At 34.9% G+C, this 16443-nt stretch overlaps 1 protein-coding gene across 2 annotated transcripts; it reads left to right on the forward strand.

Moving 5' to 3' along the window:
- Window positions 1-9068: 9068 nt before the first annotated feature.
- LOC110729121 lies at window positions 9069-16047 on the forward strand. 2 transcript variants are annotated; one of them, XM_021908832.1, is made up of 7 exons: window positions 9069-9207; window positions 9382-9679; window positions 10682-10767; window positions 10907-11053; window positions 13122-13245; window positions 15107-15390; window positions 15808-16047. In XM_021908832.1, the coding sequence occupies exons 2-7, from the start codon at window positions 9415-9417 to the stop codon at window positions 15898-15900; spliced, it is 999 nt and encodes a 332-aa protein (XP_021764524.1). In that variant the 5' UTR covers window positions 9069-9207; window positions 9382-9414; the 3' UTR covers window positions 15901-16047. The 2 variants fall into 2 exon arrangements, with proteins under 2 accessions (XP_021764524.1, XP_021764525.1); XM_021908833.1 differs by having other exon boundaries at window positions 9198-9303.
- Window positions 16048-16443: the final 396 nt, after the last annotated feature.

The following is a 16443-nucleotide window of genomic DNA, read 5'->3' on the forward strand; positions in this document are numbered from 1 at the left end:
TGTTTCGGGGCCCGATGTAGAAAAGTGAATATTTTAGAGGATACATCTCGGGTTCATATAATTCCGTTTGGAGCCATATATGATCATTATATGTTGTCATAAATGTTCGTAGTAGGCTTGAGTTAATGAAATCCGTGCAACTTGTATGTAAACCGATAACTATATTGGCCGTTTAAAGGCAAATTGGATGGTTCCAACAACCCAATTGGACTGCCGGAGGGTATTAGGGACCATGGTAAACATTTTGGCAATTTTTTGTTTGGGTGAAAAAAAGTAAAAAATTTCCAAAATTGAAGACTAATATCCATTCTTTTTGAGAAATTTTAGAGGTTTCGGGGCCCTGTGTCGAAAAGGCTTGAAATTTAAGGGGATACATCTCCAGGTCATATAATGCTGGTTGGAACCATATATGATCATTATTTGTTGTCATAAAAGTTTGTGGTAGGCTTGAGTTAATGAAATCGGTGCAAGTTGTAAACCGGTAAATTGGTCATTTAAAGGCAAATTGGATGGTTCCACTTACCCAATGGGACTCCCGGACGGTATTAGGTACCATGGTAAACATTTCAGCAATTTATATTTCGGGACGAAAAAATGTCAAAAAATTCAAAATTGAAGGCTAATATCCACGCTTTTTGAGAAATTTTAGAGGATTCGGGGCCTGGTGTCGAAAAGCCTTGAAATTGTAGCGGATACATCTCAGGGTAATTTAATGCCGTTTGGAACTATATATGATCATTATTTGTTGTCATAAATGTTCGTGGTATGCTTGAGTTAAAGAAATCAGTGCAAGTCATAAACCGGTAATTTGGTCATTTAAAGGCAAATTGGATGGTTCCACCCACCGAAATGGACTCCCAGAGGGTATTAGAAATCATGGTTAACATTTCGGCTATTATTATTTTCGGGTGAAAAAAAGTCTAAAAATTCAAAAATTAAAGGCTAATATCCACACTTTTTATGAAATTTTGGAGGTTTCGGGACCCGTTATCGAAAAGCCTTGAGATTATAGGGAATACATCTTGGGGTCATATAATGTCGTTTGGAACCATATGTGATCACTATTTGTTGTCATAAATGTTCGTGGTAGGCTTGGGTTATTGAAATCGGTACAAGTTGTAAACCGGAATATTGGTTGTTTAAAGGCAAATTGAATGGTTCCACCCACCCAATTGGAATGTTGGAGTGTATCAGGAACCATGGTAAACATTTCGGCAATTTTTAATTTCAAGAGAAAAAAAAGGTTTAAAAATTCCAAAATTGAATTCTAATATTCACGCTTTTTGAGAAATTTTGGAGTTTTCGGGGCCCGGTGTCGAAAAGTTTTGAAATTTTGGAGAATACATTTCGGGTTCATATAATGTTGTTTGGAACCATATATGACCATTATTTGTTGTCATAATTAATAAATGTACGTAATAGGCTTGAGTTAATGAAATTGGTGCAAGTTGTAAACCGGTAAATCGGCTTTTAAAGGGAAATTGGATGGTTCCACCTAGCCAGGTGTACTCTGGAAGGGTATTAGGGACCACTGTAAATATTACGACAATTTTTATTTCCGGGCGTATAAAAGTAAAAAAAATCCAAAATTGAAATCTAATATCCACGCATTTTGCAAAATTTTGGGGGGTTTTAGGGCCCGGTGTCAAAAAGTATTGAAATTCAAGGGAATACATCTCGGGGTAATATAATGCCATTTGGAACCATATATGATCATTTTATGTTGTCATAAATGTTCGTGGTAGGCTTTAGTTACTGAAATCAATGCAAGTTGTAAATCGGTAAATTGGTCGTTTAAAGGCAAATTGGATGGTTCCACCTACCCAATTGGATGCCTGGAGGGTATTAGGGACCATCCGGAGGTTATAATGGACCATAGTAAACATTTCGGAATTTTAATTTTCCGGGCGAAAAAAAGTCAAAAAAATTCCAAAATTAAAGTCTAGATCCATGCTTGTTGAGAAATTTTGGAGATTTCAAGGCTCGGTGTCAAAAAGCCTTGAAATTTTAGGATTACATCTCAGGGTCATATAATGTCGTTTGGAACCAAATATGATCATTATATGTTGTCATAAATGTTCGTGGTAAGGTTGAGTAAATCAAATCGGTGCAAGTTGTAAACTGGTAAATTGGCTGTTTAAAGGCTAACTGGATGGTTCCACCCACGCAATTGGACTCCTGGAGGTTATTAGGGACCATGGTAAACATTTCGGTAATTTATATTTATGGGCGAAAAAAAGTCAAAAAATTCAAAATTGAAGGCTAATATCCACGTTTTTTGAGAAATTTTTGAGTCTTTGGGGCCCGGTGTCTAAAATTCTTGAAATTTTAGGGAATATATCTCGGGGTCATATAATGTTGTTTGGAACCATATGTGATAATTATTTATTGTTATAAATGTACGTTGTAGGCTTGAGTTAATGAAATCGGTGCAAGTTGTAAACAGATAAATTGGTCGTTTAAAGGCAAATAGGATGGTTCCACTCACCTAATTGGAATCCCGGAGGGTATTAGGGATTATGGAAATCTTTTCGGCAAATTTTATTTCCAGGCGAAAAAAAGTCAAAAAATTCCTTAATTTGAAGGCTATAATATCCACGCTTTTGTACAAATTTCGAAGGTTTCGGGGTCAGGTGTCGAAAAGAAATGATATTATATTAGATACATCTCGGGGTCATATAATAATGACGTTTGAAACCATAATGTATTATTATATGTTGTCATAAATGTTCGTGGTAGGTTTGAGTTAATGAAGTTAGTGCATGTTGTAAACCGGTAAATTGGCCGTTTAAATGCAAATTGGATGATTCCACCCACCTAATTGGACTACCGGAAGGTATTAGGAACCATGGTAAATATTTCGGTAATATTTATTTACGGGCAAAAAAAAATCAAAAAATTCCAAAATTGAAGGCTAATATCAGCGTTTTTTGAGAAACTTTGGAGGTTTCAAGACCCGGTGTCGAAAAGACTTGAGATTTTAGGGAATTTATCTCAAGGTCATATAATGTTGTTTGAAACCATTTATGATCATGATATGCTGTCATAAATGTTCGAGGTAGGCTTGAGTTAAAAAATCGGTGCAAGTTGTAAACCGGTAAATTGACCGTTTAAAGGCAAATTAGCTAGCCAATTGGACTCCCGGAGGATATTAGGGACCATGGTAAAAATTTTGGCAATTTTTATTTCCAAGCGAAAAAAGTAAAAAAAAATCCAAAATTGAAGACTAAATATCAATGCATTTTGCGAAATTTTGAAGATTTCCAGACTCGGTGTCAAAAAGTCTTGAAATTTCAGGGAATACATCTTGGTGTCATATAATGTCGTTTGCAACCATATGATTATTATATTTTGTCATAAATGTTCGTGGTAGATAATGAAATCGGTGCAAGTTCTAAATCGGTAAATTTGTCGTTTAAAGGCAAATTGGATGGTTCAACCCACCCAATGGGACTCCTGTAGGATATTAGGGACCATGGTAAATATTTCGTCAATTTTTATTTTCGGGCGAAAAAAAAGTAAAAAATTTCCAAAATTGAAGACCAATATCCACGCTTTCTGAGAAATTTTGGAAGTTTTGGGGCCCCTTGCCGAATAGCCTTAAGATTTTAGATTTTTAGGGGATACATCTCAGGGTCATATAATGTTGTTTGGAACTATATATGATCATTATATGTTGTCATAAATGTTCGTGGTAGGCTTGAATCAATGAAATCGCTACAAGTAATAAATCAGTAAATTGGTCGTTTAAAGGCAAATTGGATAGTTTCACCTATCCAATTGGACTCTGGGAGGGTATTATGGACCATGATAAACATTTCGGCAATTTTTATTTCCGGGCGAAAAAAAGTCAAAATTTTCAAAAATTGAAGACGAATATTCACGTTTTTTGAGAAATTTGGAGTCTTCGGGGCCCGGTGTCTAAAAGTCTTGAAATTTTAGGGAATACATCTCGGGGTCATAATGTTGTTTAGAACCATATATGATCATTATTTGTTGCCGTAAATGTTCGTGGTAGGGTAGAATTAATGAAAGCGATGCAAGTTGTAAACCGGTAAATTGGTCATTTAAAGGCAAATTGGATGGTTCCACCCACCCAATTGGACTACCGGGGGGTATTAGGGACCATGGTAAACATTTTGGCAATTTTTATTTCCGTGCGAAAAAAGTCAAAAAATTCCAAAATTAAAGGCTAATATCCATGATTTTTTAGAAATTTCGAAGGTTTTTTAGCTTGGTGTCGAAAAAAATAAAAGACATTTTAGGGAATAAATCTCGGGATCATATAATGCCGTTTGGAACCATAAATGATTATTATATGTTGTCATAAATGTTCGTGGTAGGCTGAGTTAATGAAATCGGTGCAAGTTGTAAGTCGGTAAACTGATCGTTTAAAGGAAAATTGGATGCTTCCACACACCTAATTAGACTCCCAGAGTGTATTAGGGACCATGGTAAACATTTCGGGAATTTTTATTTCCGGACGAAAAAAGTAAAAAAAATTCCAAAATTGAAATCCATGCTTTTTGAGAAATTTGGGATGTTTCGAGGCCTGGTGTCGAATTTTTTTTGAGATTTTAGGGGATACATATCGGGGTCATATAATACCGTTTGAAACCATTTATGATCATTATATGTTGTCATAAATGTTCGTTGTAGATTTGAGTTAATTAAATAGGAGCAATTTGTAAACCGGTAAATTGACCGTTTAAAGGCAAATAGGATGGTTTCACCCACCCAATTGGTCTCCCAGAGGCTTTTAGGGACCATGGTAAAAATTTCGGCAATTTTTATTTCCATGCAAAGAAAAGTAAAAAAAAAATCCAAAATTGAAGTCTAATATCCACGCTTTTTGAGAAATTTTAGAGGTTTCGGGACCCAGTTTCGAAAAGCGTTTAGGTTTTAGGGGTGAGATATATCTCGGGGTCATATAATGTCGTTTGGAACCATATATGATCATTGTATGTTGTCATAAATGTTTGTGAGTTAATGAAATTGTCGCAAGTTGTAAACCGGTAAATTGGCCGTTTAAAGGCAAATTGGATGGTTCCACCCACCCAATTGGACTCCCAGAGGGTATTAGAGACCATGGTAAACATTTTGGAAATTTTTATTTCCGAACGAAAAAAGTCAAAAAATTCAAAAATTGAAGGCTATATCCACGCTTTTTGAGAATTTTTGGAGTTTTCGAGGCCTGGTGTCGAAAAGTCTTGAAATTCTAGGGAATACATATTGGGTTCATATAATGTCGTTTGGAACCATATATGATCATTTTTTGTTGTCATAAATGTTCGTGGTAGACTTGAATTAATGAAATCGGTGTAAGTTGTAAACAGGTTAATTGGTCGTTTAAAGGCAAATTAGATGGTTCCACCCACCCAATTAGAGTATTAGACTCCTGGAGGGTATTTGGGACCATGGTAAACATTTCGGCTATTTTTATATTCGGGCGAAAAAGGTCAAAAATTCCAAAATTGAAGGCTATTTTGAGAAATTTCGAATGTTTCGGGGCCAGGTGTCAAAAAGCATTGAGATTTTAGGGGATACATCTCGGGGTCATATAATGTCGTTTGGATCCATATGTGATCATTATATGTTGTCATAAATGTTCGTGGTAAGCTTGAGTTAATGAAATCGATGCAAGTTGTAAACCGGTAAATTGGTCGTTTAAAGTCAAATTGGATGGTTACCCCCAGTCAATTGCACTCCCGAAGGGTATTAGGGACTAGGGTAAACATTTTGGCAATTTTTATTTCCGGGTGAAAAAAAGTCAAAAAATTTCAAAATTGAAGGCTAAGCTAATATCCATGCTTTTTGAGAAATTTTGGAGGTTTCGGGTAGACCTTTCGATTCGGGTTAATGGGTCGGGTTTGGGTCGGTAAGAGTGGGTCGGATCAACTCGGGTCGGGTCAATTCATATTAATTCCATAGCCTATGCGTGTCGGGTTTGGGTTGGTTCATGCTTGAGTCGGGTCACGTCGGGTCATACTTCTTATCGGGTTTGGGTCGGGGTTAGGTCGGGTTAATAACCTGTCGGGTTACATTTGGGTCGGGTGAACAATAGGTCGGGTTTAATTCAAGTTAAAACGGGTTAGGCTAATTCTTGGGTTCGAGTCGGGTTCGGTTCAAGTCAATAATTTGCGGGTTAGAATCAGGTCAGGTCATTCTCGGGATTGATTCGGGTTCGGTTCAAGTCAATAATTTGCGGGTTATAATCAGGTCGGGTCATTTTCAAGTCGGGTCATTCTCGGGTTCAAATCAGGTTCGATTCAAGTCAATAATTTGCGGGTTATAATTAGGTTGAGTCATTTCCAAGTCGGGTCATTCTTGAATTCAAGTCGGGTTATGTTCAAGTCAATAATTTGTAGGTTACAATCAAGTCGGGTCATTTCCAAGTCAGGTCATATTCGGGTTCAACTAATTATAAATAGATAATTATTATTTTTATAAAGCTAATTATTTCCTTTGACTATAATATATATATATATATATATATATGGTAATATACTAGGGAAATATAGTTTATAATTTATGAAGATAATTATCTCCTTTGACCATACAACAAATATATACTATATTTAACTCTTAAATTTGAGGATGATGATATTTTTTTGCTGGCTTGGACCGACTTAGTCTCCCAAGACAAAATGCTTTGATCAATAATAATAAGGTGGTCTAAATTGCATTTAAGGTGATTTGAAATCGGGTCAGGAATAATTTGGGTTGAATTTAGGTGAGTCAATAACAAGTCGCGTTGATTTCGAGTCGGGTAAGTAACAGATCGGGTTGAATTTTTGGGTCAGGTTAGTAACAAGTCTGGTAAAATGCGGGTCGGGTCAATAACAAGTAGGGTCGAATTTGGGTCAGGTCAATAACAAGTCGGGTTGAGTTCGGGTCGGGTTTGTAACAGGTTGGGTTAAATTCAGATCGGGTTAGGAACGGGTCGGGTTGAATTTAGGACAAGTTAGTAACAAGTCGTGTTAAATTCGAGTTTTGATGGGTTACAACGGGTTTGGATCAATTTCGGTTCAAGTCGGGTTCAATTCAGGTCAATAATTTACGAGTTACATTCGGGTCAGGTTATCTCTAGGTCAGTTCATGTTCGGGTTTGGGTCTCACATACTCGGGTCAACTCGGGTCTAGGGTCAGGTTAGGTCGGGTTTGGGTCACCATTTTTATCGGGCTCAGATGGTTTGGTTAATAATTGGGTTTAACTCGGTATTTCGGGTCGGGTCAACTTTTGACAGCTCTAGTGAGGACCAATAATCTAATATTGTGCTGCCCATTGACACCGGCAACTCTCCACTGCCATGCGATCCACCACAAAGAGCAGAACAATAGCAATCATACCAACCCTAACCAGCTACCTGCTAGTGGTGCACAGCACTCCACGTAAAGTAAACCACCATGGCTGTTAGTCATTTCCACGATCAATACCTTGGTTGGCTACAGTGACACAATCTAGCCATGTATATTGTCTAGCATGCAGAATTGAAGACACTGATTGTTGTAAGGTGCTCAAGTATGCTTTAACAATAATCATTAGTTCATTACGTGTGGTTTAAGACGTACACTTTACTATCAATTGCTTCACTAATTTGCTCTTTATACAAATAACTTATTTTTTTTTTGTTGAAAAACATGGAATAATATTGTTCCATTGCATTATTTTGGCTCTAACGTATAACATTTTGATCATAAATCAATTTATAAGAATAATTCAGTTATGTGTTATTGACTTATTGTGTTAGGTTCATTTCAATGAATTTATTTAGAATATCAATTATTACAAATTTTATGCGTGGAAATATAAATGATACAAAGTATAAAACACGTATCAATGACCATGAAAAGTCATGTAGAGCAATCTTTAAGAGTAGGGCTTACTTAATTACTTTATTACATATCCACAGTAAGAGAGACTTATACTTAGCTTGATGACTTATAAGTTGGTCAACATGTTAACTTTGCACTTAGTGCCTTGTCAGACCTAATAATTTACTATGAAAATGTTGATTGACTCCACCACTAATTGTGAAGTCAGCTGACTTCAACAACTAAAGCAATTAGGATCAGTTCTCTTCCGCTTAATTTCAGTTCAGTTTCTAATTTTCTTGTCTCATAAATAGCTCAGTTCATCTTAGCTCAGTTCAATAAATCAGAACAAGCCCTTAGTTTCAAAATAATATGGGGTTGATTAGCATAAATCGTCATAAACGTCCACAATAAAAATAATATTGAAATGAACAAAAAATAATATTGAAATGAACAAAAAAAAAAAACCATAGTCTACTTCACATAATGATTGAAATATATTGTCCAATTAAGTAATCTACCCATGTATTATCTTGTGAAAGTAGCATATGTCTTGTTTGAAATCGATATTTTTCCTTGTCGAAGGACCAACTCAACTAAAATATTATGACTAAATATTTCACTTTGAAGGAAGGATAGATGAGATTTGAACTAGTGACCTTATAGTTGTGTTAGTTTCAATAATGTTAAATGATCAACTCAACGAAAAAAAGTAGGTTCGTAGTTAAAGTTTCTTTTTATTAGTCAACGAGCTGATTAGAGAGAAGATTGATTAAGAGGGAGATAGACATAAGAGGGAGATAGACATTAAGAGATGAGACTAACAATTAGGGTTGCTGACCTTACAACTAATAACTTCGTGCTTTAATAGGCTGTAGGTTAATGATTGAAATTAAGAGCAAAGGGGAAAGCAAAATTGGTAGTAAAGTGACTAACCTTAAACAAAGATTTTTATAACAACTTATTCGTATCTTTCTATTTTTAGAGATAATAAATTTATGTAAAAAGCGTACAACATTGATCAATCAATTACTTACACGTTACACATAATTCAGTAACCGTTCAAAAATTTATTCAGCAATATACTCGTACTCTGTAATTGGTGCCAACTTTCTTGTCTTATAGACTAAATAGTAGTCCAGTCCTATACCAACTCCATGGAACTTATCCACATTTTGCTTGGCTTTTTCTAAGAAATTCATCATCAAATTCTCTTTCCAATTTTCACTAATTAACCCTTAAAGTGATGTATTAAATTAAAATAGTATTAATAATACCAATAAAACTTTCCGCATTAAAACAGAAAAAAAGAATTAAAAAAAAAACGCGTCGTTTTCATTCTCTCTCTCCAATTTACTGAACTCCACAATCAATTTCTCGAAGACTCAATCGGTACGCAAATTCAATCTCAAAACTTGTTTAATCATCAATTTCTTGCTTTTGAACTGCAATAATCATGCCAAATTTTGTAATTTTGTTGAAATTCTGGTATGAATTTGTTGAAATCTTGTTAAAGAAAAATATGAATTGTTTGATTGATTATTGATGTTTAAATTTTGATGTTAGGGTTTGATAATTGGGGAAAAATTCTGAGTGAAGATGAAAGGTGAGGTACAAATGGAGGAATCATCATCATCATCTTTAGGAGTAAGGGATTCAGAGGAGAGAGATACTGATCCTTTACTTCCGATGAAAAATGATGATGATGAAGTTGTTGTGAAGTCGGCATCTTTTTCTACTGAGATAGTGAAGGGAGAAGCTGATGATAATGGTGGCGGAAGCAGCGGTGGCAATGATGATGATGATCTTGAAGCTGGTTCTGCTCCTTGTTGTCGTATTTGCCTTGAATGTGATGGAGAGGATGGTATATTCTTTTTTTGGTTTGAATTGTTTTAATATTTGACAATTTTTTGAGAGTTTTTGGAATGATTATTGTTTCTTTTGTTTTTAGTGTGGAATTAATAATTATGTATACTATTTTGGAATTTGTTTAGAAAAATGGTTGGTAGTATTGGTTTTTGATCGAATTTCTTAATATGGCGTATGTAGATTGAGTGATGGGGAGAGTGTAAAATTGGTTCATATAATAAGTGGCCTGGATGATTATTTACTAATATTATGGCAGTAGTTGTAATCATGAGGAATGGAGGCAATGTTAATATTATTTCGGGATGGAGGGGAGTATTTAGCTACTGATTGAAACTAGTTTCGAGAATATGTTTTCTAGCTTTAGAGCAATGAGAGGGAAAAGATGATGAGGGATTGTGCAATTTCACATTTTTACGATTAGTAGAAGGTGAAATTTGGGGATCAATTGGTGTAATTTAACCAATTGAACTTAGGTGAGGGCTAACGATGTGTACATGTTGATTATATTACCTGCATGATACATGATTGTTCTTGTTGTCATTGCTGTTGCTGTTTTGTTGGAAGTGAAAATTTGGTATGCGGGAAGCTTATTGTTTAGGAAACTATTTTGTAGTTGTGGTTATGATTTTACGTCTTTATTTAGGAATTAGGATTAGTTGAAGCTTAAAGCTTTATAAATTAGCTGTTTATTTAACCGTGTCTTGTGACTGGGATATTTAGTGTTTTTTAGAAGAACAGATGTCTGCAAATCATATGTATTTCTTTTTTTGTTATTTGAAACTTTTATTTGATGTTTCTTCTGTTGCGTCTTTTGAAGTATGCTACTACTCCTAGATGTAAGTTATTTATGTATGTGGAACTGTAATGTTTGCTGTTACTGGCTTACTTCATGGAGATCCATAGTGTGAAGTGTGTCACTTTCTTCAGCCCTCTTTACCTTGTTATTTTGTCATACCTTTTCTCTGGGCAGTCAACACAGCATATGTTTGCTTTGCAGATGATGAGTTGATATCACCATGTATGTGCAAAGGCACCCAGCAGTTTGTTCATCGTTCATGTCTCGATCATTGGCGTTCGGTGAAGGCAAGTTGTCTTTCCAAAAAAAGAATTACTATAATATGAATGATGGCAATATCTCTTTCAATTTTGTATGGTATTAATAATAATTAAATAAGATATAATGGTACTTCAATTGACCGGATTTATCTATAAACTTATGCAGGAAGGTTTTGCCTTTTCACATTGCACGACTTGCAAAGCACAATTTCATCTTCGCGTTGAATCATTTGAAGACAACACTTGGCGAAAATTGAAGTTCAGGCTATTTGTTGCTAGAGATGTTCTCCTTGTATTCCTGGCTGTACAGACTGTAAGTAGAGCTTTGATCTTATTCTTTTTAATGGGGATGCTAATAATGTGGCGAACAAAACCAGCGAAAAGAATCAAGCATAAGATTTGCTTATAGGTGTTTGATTTGTTGTTTATAATTCTGTTTTGGGTTTGATTTTTGTTGTTATTAATAATTACACAGTATGTTTTCTCGTGTCTACTGACTACTTGAGTGGCGGTTTGCTCTTATGTTTTTATATTTATTAGTGGCTACTGCGTAGTCTCTTAGGTATTTAATAATCTAAAAGGGTAGGAACTTTCTTGTTAATCCAGTAGTTTCATGTTTCTTCTCATATTTAAGCATGCAAACTTGAAAAATCTGAATATCATATGTCAAAGTTTTCAAAAGGCTAGTACCATAAGACAAATGAGCTGGAGGAAGCAGAGTAGTAAGAAACCAAAATATTTTTAGTAGCTTTTTTTTTTTTTTCCTTTTCTTTTTCACCTTCTTTATACAAAGCGGTGCTGATTTCGATAGCAATTTCTTGTTCATTTCTGCTGTAGTTAGTACCTTGGTGTATAAGCTTTTCTATATAGTTGCTCTGTTTCTCTTACCTCCCTTCTGCCTTGATGTGACTCAAGTAAATGATGTCAAAAAATCAAGTTACAGAAAGTGACTTTGACAGGGCTAGCTGGGAATAAATTTCTCAAGTGCTATAGTTATAAATCTAGTTTTCTTTCTCAAGTCACTGTTATGCTCCATCGTTTGTTATTTTATAATTTGTAAAGTATGTTGAATTGGAACTTGGGAATATCATCTACTCCTTGACATAGTCTTTGTAGTATTTCATTTTTTTACATTTGGATATTTGTATTGAGAGCTGTAATGTCTTCAAGATGCTTATCTACTGGTGGATAATTTGTTGCTATGTTAATGTTTATACTTCGTATAGGGTATTTACAAGGGGAGGATAAGTTTGTGTCATTCAATTTGACGTGACTCAATTAAGATTGATCTGAAATCTGTTTATTCTTCTTTTGGATGGTAGTAGTTTCCACTTGAAGATTTAAGCTATGACAATCAAATCTTGAAAAGTTTAAAGTGTTTAATAAATAAGTGCAGTGTTATTGATTTTCTTGGATGAAAATATCGATCTCCCTTCATTTGGATCAATTAATGTTTCTATGGATGATCACTATGTTTGATTGCTTATAATTTCTTGGTGATTTTTACCTTAGGGAGAATAAGAAATATGAATAAAGTATAATGTTGCTATGTGGTTGTATTTTGTGGATAAGAACCATAGGCTATAGCATTTGAAGTTCCTAATTCTTCCAAGGTTACAAAAATGTCTTTTAGGGAAGCTCAAGATCATCTGTTGCTATGATGGTTGGGGTCATGGAGTTAGTAACTAAGGGAATTCGGTTTCTGTATTTGGTGTATTATGAATGTTTATTGGATGATATAAGCACCATGAGTTCTGAGCAAACTAAGAGTGGATGGCTTGATTCTCATTTGGAGGACTTCAGGACAATTGAATGCAATCCTTGGGCATGTGATTTGCTTGTTTAGCTTGGAGGGTTTTCCTTTTGATGATAAGTTTATGAAATTAGGCTGATTATTTGTCTCCTTCCATCCTATAAGTATTGTATTTAATACACTTTCTTTTTTTCTCAATTGTTTTATCAATTGCAATTTTAAAGCAGTAAATAGTACACCACTTATGGCTCTCTAAAAGGAAAGTTGGAAAATTTTCAAATTCTTTATCTCCAGTTTTCAATGCACAAATGAGACATAGGGGGCTTTTAATCTCCAAACCGATCCCTGGACAGCAGTACATCCTTAATTCAATATCATGCATGTATTAAACCTTGAGATGGATAAGTTTTTGCTGTGCTTAATGCAAGACGGAGAACTATTCTTGATTAGACTCAAAGTTTATAGCTTGACTTCCGAATTGATCCCTGAACAGCAGTTCATTCTTCTCATAAATGTATTAGCCTTGAGATAATGGAAGTTTTATTAAGTTTAGCTTCCTATATAGATTAGATTTTTTTTTCCCATAGTGTTTCCAAATAAATTTGTCTCTGACAACCAGTCTTTTCAGGCAATTGCGGCAATGGGAGCCTTTGCTTATCTCATGGACAAAGATGGGGCTTTCAGGAATTCATTTAGTGATGGATGGGATCGTATATTGTCAACGCATCCTATACCATTTTACTACTGCATAGGTAAATTTTCTTATGTCTCCTGACTTTCCATTTATTTGCTGCATTCACGATAATTTCTACTAGAAAAGGGGCAAAATAGGGCCTTTTTGGGGCTTCTGCAACAAAATTTTCTGTAGTTCGAATTTGCACGGAAATTTAAATCGCTATTGAGCACTCTAATGACACTGTGGCATACTATATTTCTACAGTGTGACATGAGAGAGATGCGAAAGTAAATGGAGGATAGAGATGGAGTTATCAATTGACTGTTGACAGTTTAAGAGCACGTTGTTTGAAAAACGAGATACTGTTGAAATTATGCAACAGTTTTCTTCTAACCATTTTTCATCTTTCCTATTTGACAACCAGACAAATTACACAGAATGAAGAGGAAAAGTGAACCTTTGATTGTAAAAGGGGCGTGTTCTTAATTTAGTGCCAACTGCCTATTGTGGAGATTGTTGGATAATTTCCAAGCATAATAAGCAAAAAATAAATGCTATCCAGGTCCTAGAGTGGCAATCTGATTAGTGGACCCATCTGGCTAGCTACTTGAGTTTTTTTTTTTTATTTAATTGACATGGGGACTGGGCACCTGAAGTCCTGAAGATGGGCCTACCCTTATTTTATGGCTAGCATTTCACATAGAATAGTGAGAGTTAGTTGTGTGTTGCTAACATATTTGTAACTTGACATGCCTTTTTTCCTGACCACTGTCCTGCTGACACTTCTAAAATCTATGGGATTGCTAATCAGTCACCATCACAGCACACTAGATGACCTTAATCAGGAGGTAAATTTGATTTCCTGGTAAATAACATAGAGTATGTAACATAGATATCAGTATGACAATTGGGCTAGGAGGAGATAAGACTTGTTTAGTTTTTTTTTTGAACTTAGACCAGACAAAACCTTCATTTGGTTTATGTGGCTTTGAAAGTTTTGATTATATTGAGAACTTAGGAGCGTATGTAGTAGGTTCTAATACGGGATTCTCAGCAGTTCATTAAAGCAAAAATTTGAGTAGTAAAGCAACTACAACTGAGTATGGTGGTCAGTGGTAAATGCTCGATTCTCTTTGAATCTTTCTTTTCCCCTTTCAATGTGTTTGGATGTGAAACACTGCGACATGCATACTTACAGTGTGTTAAGATAGGGTAATATGGAGAATAAGGGAGAGAAGAGGGAGTGAGGGATTCATGTCATTCATCTTTACTTGTTTGGATATGACTTGGGGAAGAGGAAAGAGGAAAGAGGAAAGAGAAGGGAATTATTAATAAACCAAATTCATTCCGTGTTGAAAATTTTTGGAAGGAAATGGCAATCACATTTCTTCCTTCCCCACCTCCCTTTTTGTCTCTCTCTCTCTCCTTCCATCCCCTCCCTTTCCGTCCATATTTACTTTCGAAATATAGTGAATGTACATTTAAGGGTTTGTTTGACATTATTTTTGGTTTTCAGTTTCCTGTTTTTTTGAAAACTAAAAACCAAAAACAGGAAACAAGAAAAAGGTGTTTCCACTTTTCTGTTGTCAGTTTTCAAAATTATTATGATTTTAATTAGTCTAAATAATTTTTGATTCATTATGTAACATATAAAATATACTTTAAAAAAACAAAAAACCAATAAATAGAAAACTACATCGATGCCAAACGAACCCTAAGCTGTCTGTTTTTTTTTTTTTTTTTAAACCAGCTTATCATGTGGTTCATCTTTCTTTATGCTAACTTTATAATTGCTGACTGATAACTAGTACTGGAGTATGTAGATTTCCCTGTCTCTTTGCAATTATGTCTTGTAAAATGTAAATGCTAGTACAGAGTAATGACTGCTTCTAATCTTATACATTTTTTTCCTGATATATCTTGATTTTTGTGAACAGGAGTGGTGACTTTTTTCGTGTTGCTTGGGTTCTGTGGTCTCATAATTCACTGCTCCTCCCTAAACAATGATCCACGCATGGCTGGTTGCCACAACTGCTGCTATGGATGGGGAATTTTGGATTGTTTTCCTGCATCAATGGAAGCATGCTTTGCACTTGTCATTGTTTTTGTGGTGATTTTTGCAATCCTTGGAATTGCATATGGTTTCCTTGCTGCTACCATGGCTGTTCAAAGAATATGGCAAAGGCACTACCATATTCTTACAAAGAGAGAGCTGACAAAGGTTAGTATGCAGTTACTCTTATAGTTCCATGCATGTTATCTATCATTGCTGTAATGCTGTTGCATTATTCGAATAAACGATTTGAACTTGTGAATACCAGTCACTAGTGAATATCTGCAGCATGATCTGAAGGCCAAGTTGTAGGAAATTTATAGCACCTAAATTTTTGTTGTTTTCAAAGCAGTTTCGCAGTTGCATCAAGAAAATTTAGTATAAGTATAATGCTGTTTGGTTAACTAGTTGGAAACAAATTATCTATGTTTTTTAGCTGCTGAATCTCTATCAAATGACATGGTTTGGGACATCGTACCGACATGCTTAAGTGGTTCAAGGGAGTGGCAGCTTCTGTATCTTGATCTTCAGTGTTTGGACATGTAATGTGCTTTAAAGTTGACCTTTTTCTGGTGTCTTTTACAGGAATATATTGTAGAGGATTTACATGGGTGCTATACACCACCTAAGCTGGATCCGGAGCATGAAGAACGACTCAAGATGCTCAAGTTGCTATAGTTAAACTAGGTTAACTTCATAATAACCATGTAACCCGAGGTGTTGAATGTAATATATAACGGAGTAGCTAAATTTTTACTCCAAGGAATTGAAATTTTAATATTGATAGTCTGTTTGAAAATGAGGAATCGCATTTCTTATTACTGATGTATAGTGCACATTGAATATTATAAAGTATAATTTGCAGTTAATTAAGAAAATTAAATAGAAAAGAAGTTTATCTAAAACTATATTACCTCTTAACTATAATTAGAAATACAAACAGATGTGATGAAAATGATAGGGAGTAAAACTTTAAAAAAAAAATCCACGTTTCTAAGTTAATGGAAAATTGAAATTGTACAAGTGTAATTTAAAAACAAATGTGGTGGACAAAATGTTGTAAATTTTTGATTAATACTTTCTCCGTTTTTAATTCGTATCTTTTTCACAGTCTATAATACTTGTATATATTTGCGCAATCTACGTACAAAAAAACATATCGAATTTCATATCAAATACTCCTCCATCCCACTATATTGCTTCACGAAATCTAATCTAGTT

Source organism: Chenopodium quinoa, unplaced genomic scaffold (genome assembly GCF_001683475.1).
Source record: "Chenopodium quinoa cultivar QQ74 unplaced genomic scaffold, ASM168347v1, whole genome shotgun sequence".
Taxonomy (NCBI): Eukaryota; Viridiplantae; Streptophyta; class Magnoliopsida; order Caryophyllales; family Amaranthaceae; genus Chenopodium; species Chenopodium quinoa.